This window comes from Nerophis ophidion, linkage group LG08 (genome assembly GCF_033978795.1).
Source record: "Nerophis ophidion isolate RoL-2023_Sa linkage group LG08, RoL_Noph_v1.0, whole genome shotgun sequence".
Lineage (NCBI taxonomy): Eukaryota > Metazoa > Chordata > Actinopteri > Syngnathiformes > Syngnathidae > Nerophis > Nerophis ophidion.
This window is the reverse complement of record NC_084618.1, coordinates 78,381,973-78,398,346: the sequence shown is the minus strand read 5'-3', so window position 1 is coordinate 78,398,346 and position 16,374 is coordinate 78,381,973. Positions and strand designations below refer to the sequence as shown.

At 41.4% G+C, this 16,374-nt stretch overlaps 1 protein-coding gene across 5 annotated transcripts in view; it reads left to right on the top strand.

The window, feature by feature from the left end:
- Positions 1–16,374, top strand: part of sec31b (SEC31 homolog B, COPII coat complex component) — a 40,488-nt gene that overhangs the window by 1,411 nt on the left and 22,703 nt on the right. For 4 of the 5 annotated variants that reach the window (XM_061909808.1, XM_061909807.1, XM_061909806.1 and 1 more), the window contains exons 2-7: positions 5,002–5,111; positions 5,205–5,328; positions 9,272–9,467; positions 9,548–9,643; positions 9,709–9,849; positions 16,202–16,344. In XM_061909808.1, coding sequence (XP_061765792.1) covers positions 5,033–5,111; positions 5,205–5,328; positions 9,272–9,467; positions 9,548–9,643; positions 9,709–9,849; positions 16,202–16,344 — 779 coding nt within the window. In that variant the 5' untranslated portion in view covers positions 5,002–5,032. The remainder of the gene's footprint in view (positions 1–5,001; positions 5,112–5,204; positions 5,329–9,271; positions 9,468–9,547; positions 9,644–9,708; positions 9,850–16,201; positions 16,345–16,374) is intronic. The other variant, XM_061909805.1, reaches the window with a different exon arrangement.

Here is a 16,374-nt window from a genome sequence, read left to right as displayed (position 1 = left end):
TCCGCCCGATTGTAGCTGAGATAGGCGCCAGCGCCCCCCGCGACCCCACAAGGGAATAAGCGGTAGAAAACGGACGGACGGACGGAAATAATAATACATTAAAATAAAAAAAAAATAAGGCAAATTGAGCCACAATAACTTAACAGCACCATAGGCTCAGTAGGCATTGATTGATTGATTGATTGATTGATTGAAACTTGTATTAGTAGATTGCACAGTACAGTACATATTCCCTACAATTGACCACTAAATGGTAACACCCCAATAAGTTTTTCAACGTTAATCAATTACTTAATAAATGACCAAGTCGAGGTGATCTACCTCACATATACATATACACACATATCATATATATATATATATATATATATATATATATATACAGTATATAATTTATAGTTTTTTATTTTGCCGTTTTTGTTGAAATGTTAAAGGTGTTTTAATGAATATACATGCATGTTTAACATATAGATTCCCATCTTTCATGAAGACAAGAATATAAGTTGGTGTATTACCTGATTCTGATGACTTGCATTGATTGGAATCAGACAGTATAGTGCTGATAATGTCCACGTTTTCAACTAGAGGGAAAAAAAAAATCCTCCTTTCTGTCTAATACCACATGAAAGTCGTTGGTTTTTGGCATCTTATTTGTCCAGCTTCCATATTCGTTTTTATACACTTTACAAGAAATACATTGGCGGCAAACTCCGTAGCTTGCTAGCTTGTTTGTGCTGGCTTTCGGAGACTCTTATTTTGTTAGCGCAGGCGCGATGGAGCGGCGCTTTTATTGTGAAGACAGGAACTGTGCGATCAGTCTTTAGGCTTGTGACGGGAAGTACGGTTGAAATAAAAAGTGTCTTTTTTCCTTTACACTTTTGATTGATTGAAACTTTTATTAGTAGATTGCACAGTACAGTACATATTCCCTACAATTGACCACTAAATGGTAACACCCCAATAAGTTTTTCAACTTTTTAGGTCGGATTCGACCTGTGACGGTCACGTGACCGCCTGGTTTTGTTTGATTGGTCCAACGTCACCAGTGACTGCATTTGATTGGTGAAACGCAGGCATGCGTAGTTCCTACTTTGAATGCGTGTCTGACAAAATCAAAACAAACAAAACGTGCATTAACAGATCGATAAAAAAAAAGTAACGAGTAACGAGCTGATTGTAGATAAATGGAGCGGAGTAAAAGTAGCTTTTCTTCTTTATAAATATACTCAAGTAAAAGTAAAGGTATGTTGCATAAAAACTACTCTTAGAAGTACAATTTATCCCAAAAGTTACTCAAGTAGATGTAACGGAGTAAATGTAGCGCGTTACTACCCACCTCTGTATATCAATCAATCAATGTTTACTTATATAGCCCTAAATCACTGGTGTCTCAAAGGGCTGCAAAAACCACAACACAAACCACTACAACATCCTCGGTAGGCCCACATAAGGGCAAGGAAAACTCACACCCAGTGGGACGTCGGTGACAATGATGACTATGAGAACCTTGGAGAGGAGGAAAGCAATGGATGTCGAGCGGGTCTAACATGGTACTCTGAAAGTTCAATCCATAATGGATCCAACACAGTCGCAAGAGTCCAGTCCAAAGCGGATCCAACACAGCAGCGAGAGTCCCGTTCACAGCGGAGCCAGCAGGAAACCATCCCAAGCGGAGGCGGATCAGCAGCGCAGAGATGTCCCCAGCCGATACACAGGCGAGCAGTACATGGCCACCGGATCGGACCGGACCCCCTCCACAAGGGAGAGTGGGACATAGGAGAAAAAGAAAAGAAACGGCAGATCAACTGGTCTAAAAAAGGAGTCTATTTAAAGGCTAGAGTATACAGATGAGTTTTAAGGTGAGACTTAAATGCTTCTACTGAGGTGGCATCTCGAACTGTTACCGGGAGGGGATTCCAGAGTACTGGAGCCCGAAATGAAAACGCTCTATAGCCCGCAGACTTTTTTTGGGCTTTGGGAATCACTAATAAGCTTGTCCCTTTTGGGGTTTGTTGGGGGATGCTGGAGCCTATCTCAGCTGCATTCAGCCGGAAGGCGGGGGGGTACTACACCCTGGACAAGTCGCCACCTCATCGCAGGGCCAACACAGGGGGGGTTGCCCACATATGTGGTCCTCTCCAAGGTTCTCATAGTCCTCATTGTCACCGACGTCCCTCTGGGTGTGAGTTTTCCTTGCCCTTATGTGGGCTTACAGAGGATGTCGTAGTGGTTTGTGTTGTGGTTTGTGCAGCCCTTTGAGACAGTAGTGATTTAAAACTATATAAATGAACATTGATTGATTGATTGACTTGTTATCCTTAAAGGCCTACTGAAACCCACAACTACACACCACGCAGTCTGATAGTTTATATATCAACAATCAATCAATCAATCAATGTTTATTTATATAGCCCCAAATCACAAATGTCTCAAAGGACTGCACAAATCATTACGACTACAACATCCTCGGAAGAACCCACAAAAGGGCAAGGAAAACTCACACCCAGTGGGCAGGGAGAATTCACATCCAGTGGGACGCCAGTGACAATGCTGACTATGAGAAACCTTGGAGAGGACCTCAGATGTGGGCAACCCCCCCCCTCTAGGGGGCCGAAAGCAATGGATGTCGAGCGGGTCTAACATGATACTGTGAAAGTTCAATCCATAGTGGCTCCAACACAGCTGCGAGAGTTCAGTTCAAGCGGATCCAAGACTGCAGCGAGAGTCCCGTCCACAGGAGACCATCTCAAGCGGAGGCGGATCAGCAGCGTAGAGGTGTCCCCAACCGATACAGACGAGCGGTTCATCCTGGGTCCCGACGAGCGGTCCATCCTGGGTCTCGACTCTGGACAGCCAGTACTTCATCCATGGTCATCGGACCGGACCCCCCTCCACAAGGGAGGGGGGGACATAGGAGAAAGAAAAGAAGCGGCAGATCAACTGGTCTAAAAAGGAGGTCTATTTAAAGGCTAGAGTATACAGATGAGTTTTAAGGTGAGACTTAAATGCTTCTACTGAGGTGGCATCTCGAACTGTTACCGGGAGGGCATTCCAGAGTACTGGAGCCCGAACGGAAAACGCTCTATAGCCCGCAGACTTTTTTTTGGGCTCTAGGAATCACTAATAAGCCGGAGTCTTTTGAACGCAGATTTCTTGCCGGGACATATGGTACAATACAATCGGCAAGATAGGATGGAGCTAGACCGTGTAGTATTTTATACGTAAGTAGTAAAACCTTAAAGTCACATCTTAAGTGCACAGGAAGCCAGTGCAAGTAAGCCAGTATAGGTATATATGTATGTATATATGTATATAAAGGTATATACAGTATAGGCGTAATGTGATCAAACTTTCTTGTTCTTGTCAAAAGTCTAGCAGCCGCATTTTGTACCAACTGTAATCTTTTAATGCTAGACATGGGGAGACCCGAAAATAATACGTTACAGTAATCGAGACGAGACGTAACAAACGCATGGATAATGATCTCGGCGTCTTTAGTGGACAAAAATAAATATATACAATGAAATATTAACATTGCAACACATGCCAATACAGCCAGGTTAGTTTACTAAATTGCAATTTTAAATTTCGCGCGAAGAATCCTGTTAAAAATGTCGCGGTATGATTCAAATGCGCGTGACGTCACAGATTGTTGCAGACATTTTGATCCAGCACCGATCACAGCTATAAGTGGTCTGCTTTAATCGCATAATTACACAGTATTCTGGACATCTGTGTTGCTGAATCTTTTGCAATTTGTTCAATTAGTAACGGAGACGTCAAAGAAGAAAGATGTAGATGTGAATTGCTGCCGCCTTTAGCAACACAAACACAGCCGGCCGGTGTTTCCTTGTTTACATTCGCCTCTTACCGTAGACATGAGCGGAGAGTTTGCGTCGTTCCTCCTGCAGCTGTGGACTCTCTTGCCTCCTCCCAGCGGCCGCCACCGTCAAGCTTAAGCAGGGTGCAATAGGTTACCAAAAAATGGGAATTCCTGGAATTTTGTTGAATGTGTTGAAGGTTTGAATGGTTTGAATCGGTTGAAAAATGGCCAATTAATTTTGAATGGGAAAAATGCAAAAAAAAAAAAAAAAGGGAAAGCCGGGAATTTTTTTTTTTTAGAATTGTTCAAGTAGAGCACACAATTCTTGAACAGGCTGAATATTCTGAAGTTGGAACAGTTTGAATCTGATGATAAATGTGGGAATTGTGGAACATTAAAGAATGTCCTATTAATTTCAATGAGAATTTCTGAAAAATCGGGAATTTGGGAAAAGCGGGATTTTTAAAAAAAAATGGTAAAAAAAACCTTGGATGAGTTGAAATGGTTGGTGTTGAAGTTTTTCAAATCGGTCGAGAAATGTTGAAGTAGTAACATGTTGAATTGAGAAATGGTATTACGAAATTCCTAGAATTTTGGGAAAACTGGGAATTTTTCCAGTTAAAAAAAACAACTCTATTTTTTTCCTGATTAAGAGGAATGTTTTGACGGTGGAACGGTTGAAATGCGTCAAATTGTGGAAGGAATAGTCGCCAGAAAAAAGGGTGGAAATAGGGCTTTGGGAAAGCAGGAATCCTGGAAAATCCTGGAATTTTTTGGAACTTGGAAAAACAGAAGTTTGAATTTCCAGACTGGTGGAATGTGCTGTAGGTGGAATTGTTTGAATAGGTGGAAAAATGGGAAAATGGGGGAAGTTTGAAAAACGGCCAATTTATTTCTAATAGGAAAAATGTACCGGAAACCCTGGAATTCTGTGAAATCTGGGAATTTTTGATTCCCGAATAGGCTGAACAGTTTGAATTTGGAATGGTTTGAATCGGGTGAAAAGTTTGGAATGTAGAACACGCCCAAATCTGGAGAAGAATAATAATAATAAGTTGAATAATAATAATAAATAGATGCATTTTGGTGTAGAAAACCATGTGTGTGAATGCTTTGGAGCATTCACACAATAATAGCAAGTCTTCAAACCACAGCACTGTGCCAATTTATCTTCCTAGCGTTTAAAGTTGCACTCCTGTAGCGGAAAAGATGAGGCTGAAGGAGATCCAGAGGACTGCCCAGCAGGCGTGGAGTCCAGCCGGACACCATCCCATCTGCCTGGCGCTAGGTAGAAAAACAAGTGCATGCTGCAGGATTCTCCCCCTGTGGTTGTTTGCTGTGGTAAATCACTTGTTGGCCGCTGTGATTCTTTCCCAAAAAGGCACATCAGCACAGCAGCTTGACGCCTCCTTCAACACCACAGCGGCCCTGGAGATATTTGAGATGGACTTTGCAGACCCCTCCCTGGACATGAAGCTAAAGGGCTCACTGTGCACCTCCAACAGGTAAACCGCATGCAACAACACGAAATGTCTCCGCTTCGCTCTTTAAAGGAGAACTGCACTTTTTCTGGGATTTTTGACTATTATTTCCAATCCTTATGTGTGACAAGGACATATGTTTTTCTTTTTTAATGCATTCTACAAAACCCAAAACCAGTGAAGTTGACACGTTGTGTAAATGAAAACAGAATACAATGATTTGCAAATCCTTTTCAACTTATATTCAATAGAATAGACTGCAAAGACAATATATTTCATGTTCCAACTGAGAAACTTTTTTTTTTGCAAATCATTAACATAACATTTAATGACAGCAACACATTGCAAAAAAGTTGGCACAGGTGCATTTTTATCACTGTGTTACCTGACCTTTCCTTTTAACAGCACTAGTTTGGGAACTGAGGAGACAATTTTTTTAAGCATTTCAGGTAGAATTATTTCCCATTCTTGTTTGATGTACAGCTTAAGTTGTTTAAAAGTCTGGGGTCTCCGTTGTCGTATTTTACGCTTCATAATGCGCCACACATTTTCACTGGGAGACAAGTCTGTACTACAGGCAGGCCAGTCTAGTACCCGCACTATTTTACTACAAACCCACGCTGTTGTAACACGTGCAGAATGTGGCTTGGCATTGTCTTGCTGAAATAAGCAGGGGCGTCCATGATAACATTGCTCAGATTGCAACATATTCAGCATTAATGGTGCTTTCACAGAGGTGTACGTTACCCATGCCTTGGGCACTAATACACCCCCATACCATCAAAGATGCTTGCTTTTGAACTTTGGGCCTATAACAGTCCAGATGGTTATTTTCCTCTTTGGTCCGGAGGAGACAACGTCCACTGTTTCCCACAACATTTTGAAATGTGGACTCTTCAGACCACAGAACACTTTTCCACTTTGCATCAGCCCGTATTAGATGAACTCAGGCCCAGCGAAGCCAGCAGCGCTTTTAGGTTTTGTTGATAAATGGCTTTTTTTTTGCATAGTAGAGTTTTAACTTGGACTTACAGATGTTGCGACAAACTGTAGTTACTGACAGTGGTTTTCTGAAGTGTTCCTGAGCCCATGTGGTTATATCCTTTACACACTGATGTCGCTTTTGATGCAGTACCACCTGAGGGAACGAAGGTCACAGGCGTAGCTGATTACGTGCAGTAATTTCTCCAGATTCTCTTGACATTTAAATGATAAATGGGTTGTACTTGTATAGCGCTTTTCTACCTTCAAGGTACTCAAAGAGCTTTGACACTACTTCCACATTTACCCATTCACACACACATTCACACACTGATGGAGGGAGCTGCCATGCAAGGCGCTAACCAGCACCCATCAGGAGCAAGGGTGAAGTGTCTTGCTCAGGACACAACGGACGTGACGAGGTTGATACTAGGTGGGGATTGAACCAGGGACCCTTGGGTTGCGCACAGCCACTCTTCCACTGCGCCACGCCGTCCCAATTTGGATAATATTACTGACCGTAGATGGTGAAATCCCTAAATTCCTTGCAATAGCTCTTGAGAAATGTTGTTCGACAATTTGCTTACGCATTTTTTTGCAAAGTGCTGACCCTTGCCCCATCCTTGTTTGTGAATGACTGAACTTTTCATGGAAGCTGCTTTTATACCCAATCATGGCACCCACCTGTTCCCAGGTAGCCTGTTCATCCGTGGGATGTTCCAAATAAGTGTTTGATGTATAGCTCGGTTGGTAGAGCGGCCGTGCCAGCAACTTGAGGGTTGCAGGTTCCATCGCCACTTCCGCCATCCTAGTCAATGCGGTTGTGTCATTGGGCAAGACACTTTACCCACCTGCTCCCAGTGCCACCCACACTGGTTTAATTGTAACTTAAGTATATGGTTTCACTATGTAAAGCGCTTTGAGTCACTTGAGGAAAAAGCGCTATATAAATATAGTTCACTTCATGTCACATTCATCAACTTTCTCAGTCTTTTTTGCCACTTGTGCCAGCTTTTTTAAATCATGTTGCATTCGTCAAATTCCAAATGAGCTAATATTTGCACAAAATAACAAAGTTTCTCAGTTCAAACTTTAAGTGTCTTGTCTTTGCAGTCTATTCAATTGAATATAGGTTGAAGAGGATTTGCAAATCATTGTATTCTGTTTTTATTTACCATTTACACAACGTGCCAACTTTACTGGTTTTGGGTTTTGTAATTTGTAAATAAACATTAGCAAAAGTCAGCAAATAATGGAGCCAATGAGAGTTGCTCTTCATTTGTATTTTGTCACATGACTTCTTCCCGGAAGTGAAAACCAGTGATGGTCAACCAAACCTAAGTGGCTATTGTACAGCTAGTAGCTCGCAAACTATCTGAGTACAAAAGAAGCTTAAATCTTCCTGCAAAAAAATCAAGATTTGCAATGGAATATAGCCCTATACTTTATCAAAAAGATATTATTCGAGTGATATCAAGGATTATAGGTCGGTCGTGCTTTTGCTAAGTGTTAAACAAGAAATACAAACTATGTACATAATAAAAAAATCACTTACTGTATACGGTCTGCTCATACTAGGAGGCTGACTGATGGGATGTTAATATTTTCAAGTTTAGATAAAAAATTAATTATAATCCACCTGAAGGAGAAAAAAAAGCGTTTGTTTTTTTTATCGTGTCTTTCTCGGCATCTCGGAGTCTTAAGTTCAATGTCAAAGTTGACCAACTTCTCAGTTTATGGCCACAACCTTCTACTATCCAGGTGAGAGGCATGACTTATTAGCTAGAATTCACTTTCACCAGCTCAAAAGTGATGCAGCAGCTCACCAGCTCATTATGTCAACATAGGCGCATAAGCTAGTTAGCTCTCTGTGATCATCATCAGCAGCAGCGTCGTTCAAAAAAGCTTTTATCAATTACGCCAAATAGCGAAAATGAAACCGCTTCTGTCAGGACATGATCTCGAGAAATTAATTCACGCCTTTATCTCGAATGGTTTCGACTACTGCAATACCCTCTATGTAGGCATTAGCCAGGCCTCCCTCGCCCGCCTGCAGCTGGTGCAGAACTCTGCTGCTCGTCTGCTAACACAGACCCCCAGAAGTGAGCACATCACCCCTATATTAGCGTCCCTTCACTGGCTCCCTGTGCGTTATCGAATCAATTTTAAACTCCTTCTATTTGCTTTTAAATGTCTAAACAACCGCGCGCCAACATATCTCTCCGACCTCCTTCAGCCTTACTGTCCCACTCGATCCCTAAAATCAGCCGATCAGCTGCTACTGACGGTCCCTGACACAAGGCTGAAGCTTAGAGGTGACAGAGCTTTCGCTGCTGCTGCTCCCAAGCTCTGGAACGACCTACCTCTGAGTGTTAGACAAGCCTCCTCTCTTACTGTTTTTAAATCCCTCTTAAAAAGATACTTTTATTCCTTGGCTTTTAAGACTAGGTGATATCCATCCTGCAATGGCGCCCCATTATACACCTGCTGTGAACCTGTTTTTATGTTTTATTTATTTATTTTTTATCATGCTCTGTTTGTGTTGTGTTGTTTGCTCGGTTCTCGTATTATCTTTTAACCTGCCTATTGTACAGCACTTTGGCTACCCCTGTGGTAAATTTTAAATGTGCTTTATAAATAAAGTTGATTTGATTTGATTTGATTTGATCATGGCACCACTAAAAATAGTCTGTCTGCGTTAGGGCTTATAATAACAATTTCCCTAATACTTGGTTAATTTTAACTTACATGATGTAAATGGAGTATTGTTGGCAATTTTTGAATGTTTTTAAAAGGCTTTATGTGCCAATAGAGTACTCCCATTAGCTCATACGTGCCGTATTTACAAGTAGAATTCATTAAAAAAACAAAAACATACGTCTTCTTGTCATACATAGGGATTGTGAATGATTGGCAAAATTCCAAAAATAGTGCAACTTCACTTTACACAATTCATTTATCTTCTCTTGCTTTCTTTCTCCATTAGGTTGCACAGTCTTGTGTGGGTCAACTTCGGAATGGGAGCAGACGGCACAGGAGGCAGGCTCGTGGGCGGCAGTGAAAACGGCACCTTAACAATTTATAACCCCGAGGCCATCGTAAACTCGGGGGCGGAGGCCATTTTGGGAGAGTGCAACAAACACTCAGGACCCGTGCGAGCGCTCGATTTCAACCCTTTCCAGGTCTATGTTTACCCCAAATAAGGTGTTTATTTTTACTTGACTTCACACGAGTAATCCTCCGTTTATTTATGCCCTTTCAGAGTAACCTCCTAGCATCCGGAGCGAATGATTCAGAGATTTATATTTGGGATCTGAACAACTTCAGCAGCCCGATGACGCCAGGAGCAAAAGCACAGGTGAGAATGTTATTTTAGGTGGTTTTAACACGCTCAAGTGACCTCCTCCATCATCACTTCTTCAGCCCGCAGAGGATGTCAGCGTGGTGTCCTGGAACCGGCAGGTGCAGCACATCCTGGCCTCGGCCAACCCCAGCGGGAAAGCCGTGGTGTGGGACTTGAGGAAAAACGAGCCAATCATCAAGATCAGCGACCACAGCAACAAGGTTTGTGCTTTTTAAAAAATTTAATGCACTTAGCAGAACATTATCTTAATATTTATTGTGTCTACTTAAACGATAAAAGTACCCTGCAGGTAGGGACAGGTGAGTGTGGTGTACATACGCAGAAAGCTTATTGACCACAGCTCTTTCTGCTAGATTAAGTGGGTCACCGCCACAATTGGTCTCAAATGGGGGAAGAAATCCCCAAATTCCTCCTACGGTGTTTTGTGTAAATCACTTTAGAGCTCTCTACCTTTTTAGAGAAGGATGGAAACTGATTAGGGATGCACAATATTTTACTGATACTGAATACTTCCTGCTTCTTAAAGGCCTACTGAAACCCACGACTACCGACCACGCAGTCTGATAGTTTATATATCAATGATGAAATATTAACATTGCAACACATGCCAATACGGCCGGTTTAGTTTTTTCTAAATTGCAATTTAAAATTTCACGCGGAAGTATCATGCTAAAACGTCGCGGTATGATGACACGTGCGCGTGACGTCACGCATTGTAGAGGGCATTTTGTTCCAGCACCGTTCCCAGCTATAAGTCGTCTGTGTTGGACATCTGTGTTGCTGAATCTTTTGCAATTTGTTCAATGAATAATGGAGACGTCAAAGAAGAAAGCTGTAGGTGGGAAGCGGTGTATTGCGGCCGCCTTTAGCAACACAAACACATTGTTTACATTCTCGGAAGATGACAGTCAAGCTTTACTATAGAACAGAGATGTCAAGCGAACACGGTTGGATTGGACCACACACACAAAGTACAGTGTATTATGCAGCGATCATTTAGAAAGATTGTGTTTCGAAGAGTGTCCCTTGCGAAGGGCAGAGATGGGCATCGCCACCACCCGTCGACTGGTGCTGAAGAAAGGTGCGGGGCCGACCTTAAGGTTGTACAGGTACGACCATATAATCTCACTAAAACACTAGTAACACAATAAGCAGATAAGGGATTTTCCACAATTATCCTAGTAAATGTGTCTAATAACATCTGAATCGCTCCCACTGCCCTCGTCTTTTTTTATTTTATTTATTCATTTTTTTCTAGTTTTCACTCTCACTTTCCTCATCCACAAATCTTTCATCCTCGCTCAAATTAAGTTGGGAAATCGTCGCTTTCTCGGTCCGATTTGCTCTCTCTGCTGGTGGCCATGATTGTAAACAATGTTCAGATGTGAGGAGCTCCACAACCCGTGACGTCACGCGCATATCATCTGCTACTTCCGGTACAGGCAAGGCTTTTTTATTAGCGACCAAAAGTTGCAAATTTTATTGTCGTTGTTCTCTACTAAATCCTTTCAGCAAAAATATGGCAATATCGCAAAATGATCAAATATGACACATAGAATGGACCTACTATCCCCGTTTAAATAACAAAATTTCATTTCAGCACGCCTTTAAGGCTGATACTCGGGGCTGGAATTTAACCACCGCAATTGCGGCAAAAGCCGCGACCGCCCTCGTCATTTGCCGTAAGCCTTAAAAAATTCACCAACATCAGCGGCACGAACATGCCGTAATCGCCCTTGGCTTTTTACTTGTTAATTACTGAAAAACCGTGGCAGCACGGTAGCACAGGAGTTAGTTCATGTGCCTCACAATACGAAGGTCCTGGGTAGTCCTGAGTTCAATCCCGGGCTCGGGATCTTTCTGTGTGGAGTTTGCATGTTCTCCCGTGACTGCGTGGGTTCCCTCTGGGTACTCTGGCTTCCTCCCACCTCCAAAGACATGCACCTGAGGATAGGTTGATTGGCAACACTAAATTGGCCCTAGTGTGCGGATGTGAGTGTGAATGTTGTCTATCTGTGTTGGCCCTGCGACGAGGTGGCGACTTGTCCAGGGTGTACACCGCCTTCAGTCCGATTGCAGCTGAGATAGGCTCCAGCAACCCCAGCGACCCCAAAAGGGACAAGCGGTAGAAAATGGATGGATGGACTGAAAAAACTTCATTTATTGATGCATTTTAGTCAACAAGAATTCAGGCGCATGCGCACTAGCGTCGTTTGGCTTGATGATCATAGCGGACTAAAGAAAACGACTTTGCTCGGGAGATTTCCCCTCAGGGTAAGCGTTTGATTTAACGTCATTTTCCCTTACTTCCCACAGTGCGTTTAAGAGCACACTGCTATGTTTAGATGGAGACAGGTGTGGACAATATTGAAGACCGACGCACTTGTCCCCACACTGAAATTATACAGCAAAGGAGAAAACTATTTGATGTTTTGCAGGAAGCGATGTGTCGTGTACGTTGTCACAACTTGTTTATAAATTCTCTACCATGACTGAGATGTTCACTTGACCTTTATTTAACTGCAAACTGTATCACTGTTTAAATAACATCAATACCAGCTAAAATGTTTTGTCATCTCATCGAACTGAATGCAGGCTGTGAAAATTGTGTATTCGATGTGAGAGATGTCAATCGTCTTTATTTTTGTTGGCCAAACTGTTGTACTCATTCAAGAGTAGAACAAAGCTTGTTTATTAGACTTGATCTTCATTAGCCAAACTGTTTTGTGTTTTATTTTAATATCAAAAAGTAAACACAAGCTTTTTTTTTTTTACATTACTTGTGTTTAATTATTTCAAAAAACATTCATTTGACAGAGCATTTTGTTAATGTGTTATTGTGTATAGTTAATTCCTATATGACATATTTCTGCTCAAACTCTTAATAGATCTGTCCCGATACATCATCTACATGTACATATAGATGTACATAACTTTAAAAAAATTACCCCCCTTCAATCATAATGTAACTATAGAGATAAAGGCATCATGTAATGACAAAAAGCGGACAAGTTGATATTAATAATGAATAAAAAAACAGTTTAAAATTTGAGGCCTGGATACTGAACTTAGTTTTAAGTCTATCATTTTTTAAATTTAGCTTTAGTTTGTGCACACCTGGATATAAGAAACACTCAAACAAATGTGGATTTGACAAACTGTACATGTAAATGTGTCCTAACCAAATATGACATCACTACTATTGTTATGGTTATGAATATTAGTTTCAAACATGTTTTAACAAGTTACATTAAGAAACATCAGTGTGGTTAATTTTCTAATTTCGACACACCTTAAAAGGAGCAAGAAGAAGCAAAGCTTCTCCATGTCTTTTACTGATAACTAATACATTTTTGCCTTAAGTTAACTGCCTGTTTGAAAAAAGGAAAGGTGTTGGGGGGGAAATTAATATGTAATAACTTGTTTGTGGTAGCCAATGAAAGTTATGTATTACTTAATTTTGTAGAAACTGTATCATTTCTTTTTGTAGTTGTTATTTGGCTACAGCTGCAACAAGTCTTTGACTGGTGTCTTTTATGTCCTTGTTGTCGCAATAGATAGACTTATTTATCCCACTATTGGCAAATTATATGGTTTCAGGGCAAGTTTTTACTTAGTAACTGAAGTAAAACGTAATTAAAAACTAAAAATGAGTAATAATTAATAGAAGTGTCAAAAAAATCGATTTTCGAATGATTTGCAATTCTTATTTGTGACGATTCATAATCGATGGAAAAAAACATTTGATTTATTTATTTATTTTCTTAAATCTGTTCTGTCCAGGCAAATCATAATGTTGATGTAGATTCCCATATCTGCTGTATAGATTTACCTGAGAAGAGAGAAATATTGAATATTTCTGCTTTATTTGTTTTTGACGATATTACATGTTTGGGTAGAATTTGACTAAACAAAAACAGTTTTCTTTTAAGTAATATAAACATTTATCAGAGCTGTTGGTTTTATGGAAGAAAGTAATTATTCATCAAAATGGCACCCAAAGTTATTAAAAAGTATTGATTTTGAATCGAGAATCGTTACCCCCAAGAATTGAATCAAATCGTGTGGTGCCCAAATATTCCCAGCCCTTAAAGTTAAAGTACCAATGATTGTCACACACACACTAGATGTGGCGAAATTATTCTCTGCATTTGACCCATCACCCTTGATGGGAGGTGAGGGGAGCAGTGGGGCAGCAGCGGTGCCGCGCCCGGGAATCATTTATGGTGATTTAACCCTCAATTCCAACCCTTAATGCTGAGTGCCAAGCAGGGAGGTAATGGGTCCCATTTTTATAGTCTTTGGTATGACTCGGCCGGGATTTGAACTCACAACTTACCGATCTCAGGGCGGACACTAACCACTAGGCCACTGAGTAGGTTCCCAGCCCTAATGACTCATGAATTTTATTGTCCTTCACACGTAATGTTTGCAGAACACTGGTGCAAATAGAATAAGAAATGTATTCCTCTGTAACAGCGAAGGAGTCCCACACAATCGACGATGTGTTTATTTACACTGAGCTCAAGGGAAGTTTACAACCCCTGATGAGATAAGAGCGCTTGATAACCACCTACAGTTTGCAAATACTTCAAAGATGCTATTTTAATCAATTTCTAATGGATAAAGCTTTGGCCTGGACAAGAGGTCATCAGGTGGTCCCCAATGTTCACAGAGTGTTTTGACCCTTAACCACAACAGCAGTGGGTCAGCAGTGATTGGCCAGATCACTGCCCCTTTCATCCAGGCTTCCAGCTATTGTCCTCTCTTTTATGCCAGAGCCAACGGGAGACTCTCTCTCAGCCGCTTCTCCCAGCCTACGAACGGCTGTTTTTCTCAAGTGACCTCTCAATCTGACCTTTGTCATCAGATTCAACACAGATTGAGCAGGGAATCCTCGACATCCATGCTGTCCACCCCTTTTCCCGGCAGTCCTGGACAAGTTGTTGGTACTTTGTTACAGCCCAATATGAGTAATCTCGCCTCCATTGGAGTTTTTTTTACTAAGGTTTTCTTTTGGTTATCAGAGCTTTTTTTTAAAAAAAAAAAAATCAGATTTATTGGTGTAACGTCATAATTCCTCATGTACAGGGCTGGGCGATATGGCTGAAAACTGTATCACAACATAAGTGTTTTATATCGTGGTAGATATTGATAATTTGTGATTTTTGTTATTTTTAGGACATTTGGAAAATAAAGATCAGGAGAAAATTTATTAAATGTAAACATTTTTATAGTAATATAAAGTATATTTTATAGTAGGGCTTCACGGTGGCAGAGGGGTTAGTGCGTCTGCCTCACAATACGAAGTTCCTGCAGTCCTGGGTTCAAATCCAGGCTCGGGATCTTTCTGTGTGGAGTTTGCATGTTCTCCCCGTGAATGCGTGGGTTCCCTCCGGGTACTCCGGCTTCCTCCCACTTCCAAAGACATGCACCTGGGGATAGGTTGATTGGCAACACTAAATTAGCCCTAGTATGTGAGTGTGAATGTTGTCTATCTGTGTTGGCCCTGCGATGAGGTGGCGACTTGTCCAGGGTGTACCCTGCATTCTGCCCGATTGTAGCTGAGATAGGCGCCAGCGCCCCCCGCCACCCCGGAAGGGAATAAGCGGTAGAAATGGATGGATGGCATTTTTATAGTAACCGTCCCCTCAGCTATCAAGGCAGAAAGTAAAGGAAATGTCAACACAATCATGGAAAACACTCCAACAATGTAAACAAAGTTCTAAAATCACATTCAACACTTAACACAAACTTCCTAAAATGAAGGTGCAAAAATAAGAACTGCTTAATTGGGCCTACCGAGGATGTCGTAGTGCTTTGTGTTGTGGTTTGTGCAGCCCTTCGAGACACTAGTGATTTAGGGCTATATAAGTGAACGTTGATTGATTGATTGATAATTAAGTGTGACAAAATAGTGCAAAGTGTGAAAATGTAAATATGGAGACACCTGAGAAGAATTATTTTCTGCATGTTTAGTGCCAGAGGTTGCAGCTGTGCTCTAAAGGGTGAGCTTAGGTGGTTTGGTATTCTCGGTGTTGGTAGGGACTAGCGTCTTGCCTTGCATCATTTCCAGACCACGTTGGTCCGACTACGTTCCATTTTTAAAAATCCCCAAAACTGCCATACTGTTGAGGTGACTTTTCCTGTTTTATAGAGAATTTATTCGCTCTCTGCGGCACTTATTTTTTAGTTATGCTTTTCATTTAAGAGTCAACCACAAGACAACAAGATGGAGCAACCAAACGTGATAGCTGATACTGATACTGTTCCTGGATTGGCTTTTAGCATCTCGCTCCACTGATCAGTGATCGCTTGAGAGCGAATGCCTTTATCATGCAACCAACCTTGCTTTGCATCTTCTGGTTTCTTCCAACAAAGAAGACAAACAATTATTGAAAGTTTTATTGAAAACATTCTTTATTGCTATATATTACGTGTCTATTGTACTTTCCTACTCATAAAGTTGTTGGTTTGATATTAATCATTCCCCCCTTAGAAAATATAATAAAATGAGAGTAAGGTTACATTGAATCTGTATTGTGTTTCCAGATGCACTGTTCTGGGATGATGTGGCACCCTGAGGTGGCCACTCAGTTGGTGCTGGCCTCGGAGGACGACCGCCTCCCCGTCATCCAGATGTGGGACCTGCGTTTTGCCACGTCGCCTCTCAAAGTGCTTGAAAATCACACGCGGTGAGGATTTTTGTTTTGCGCCATTCTAGG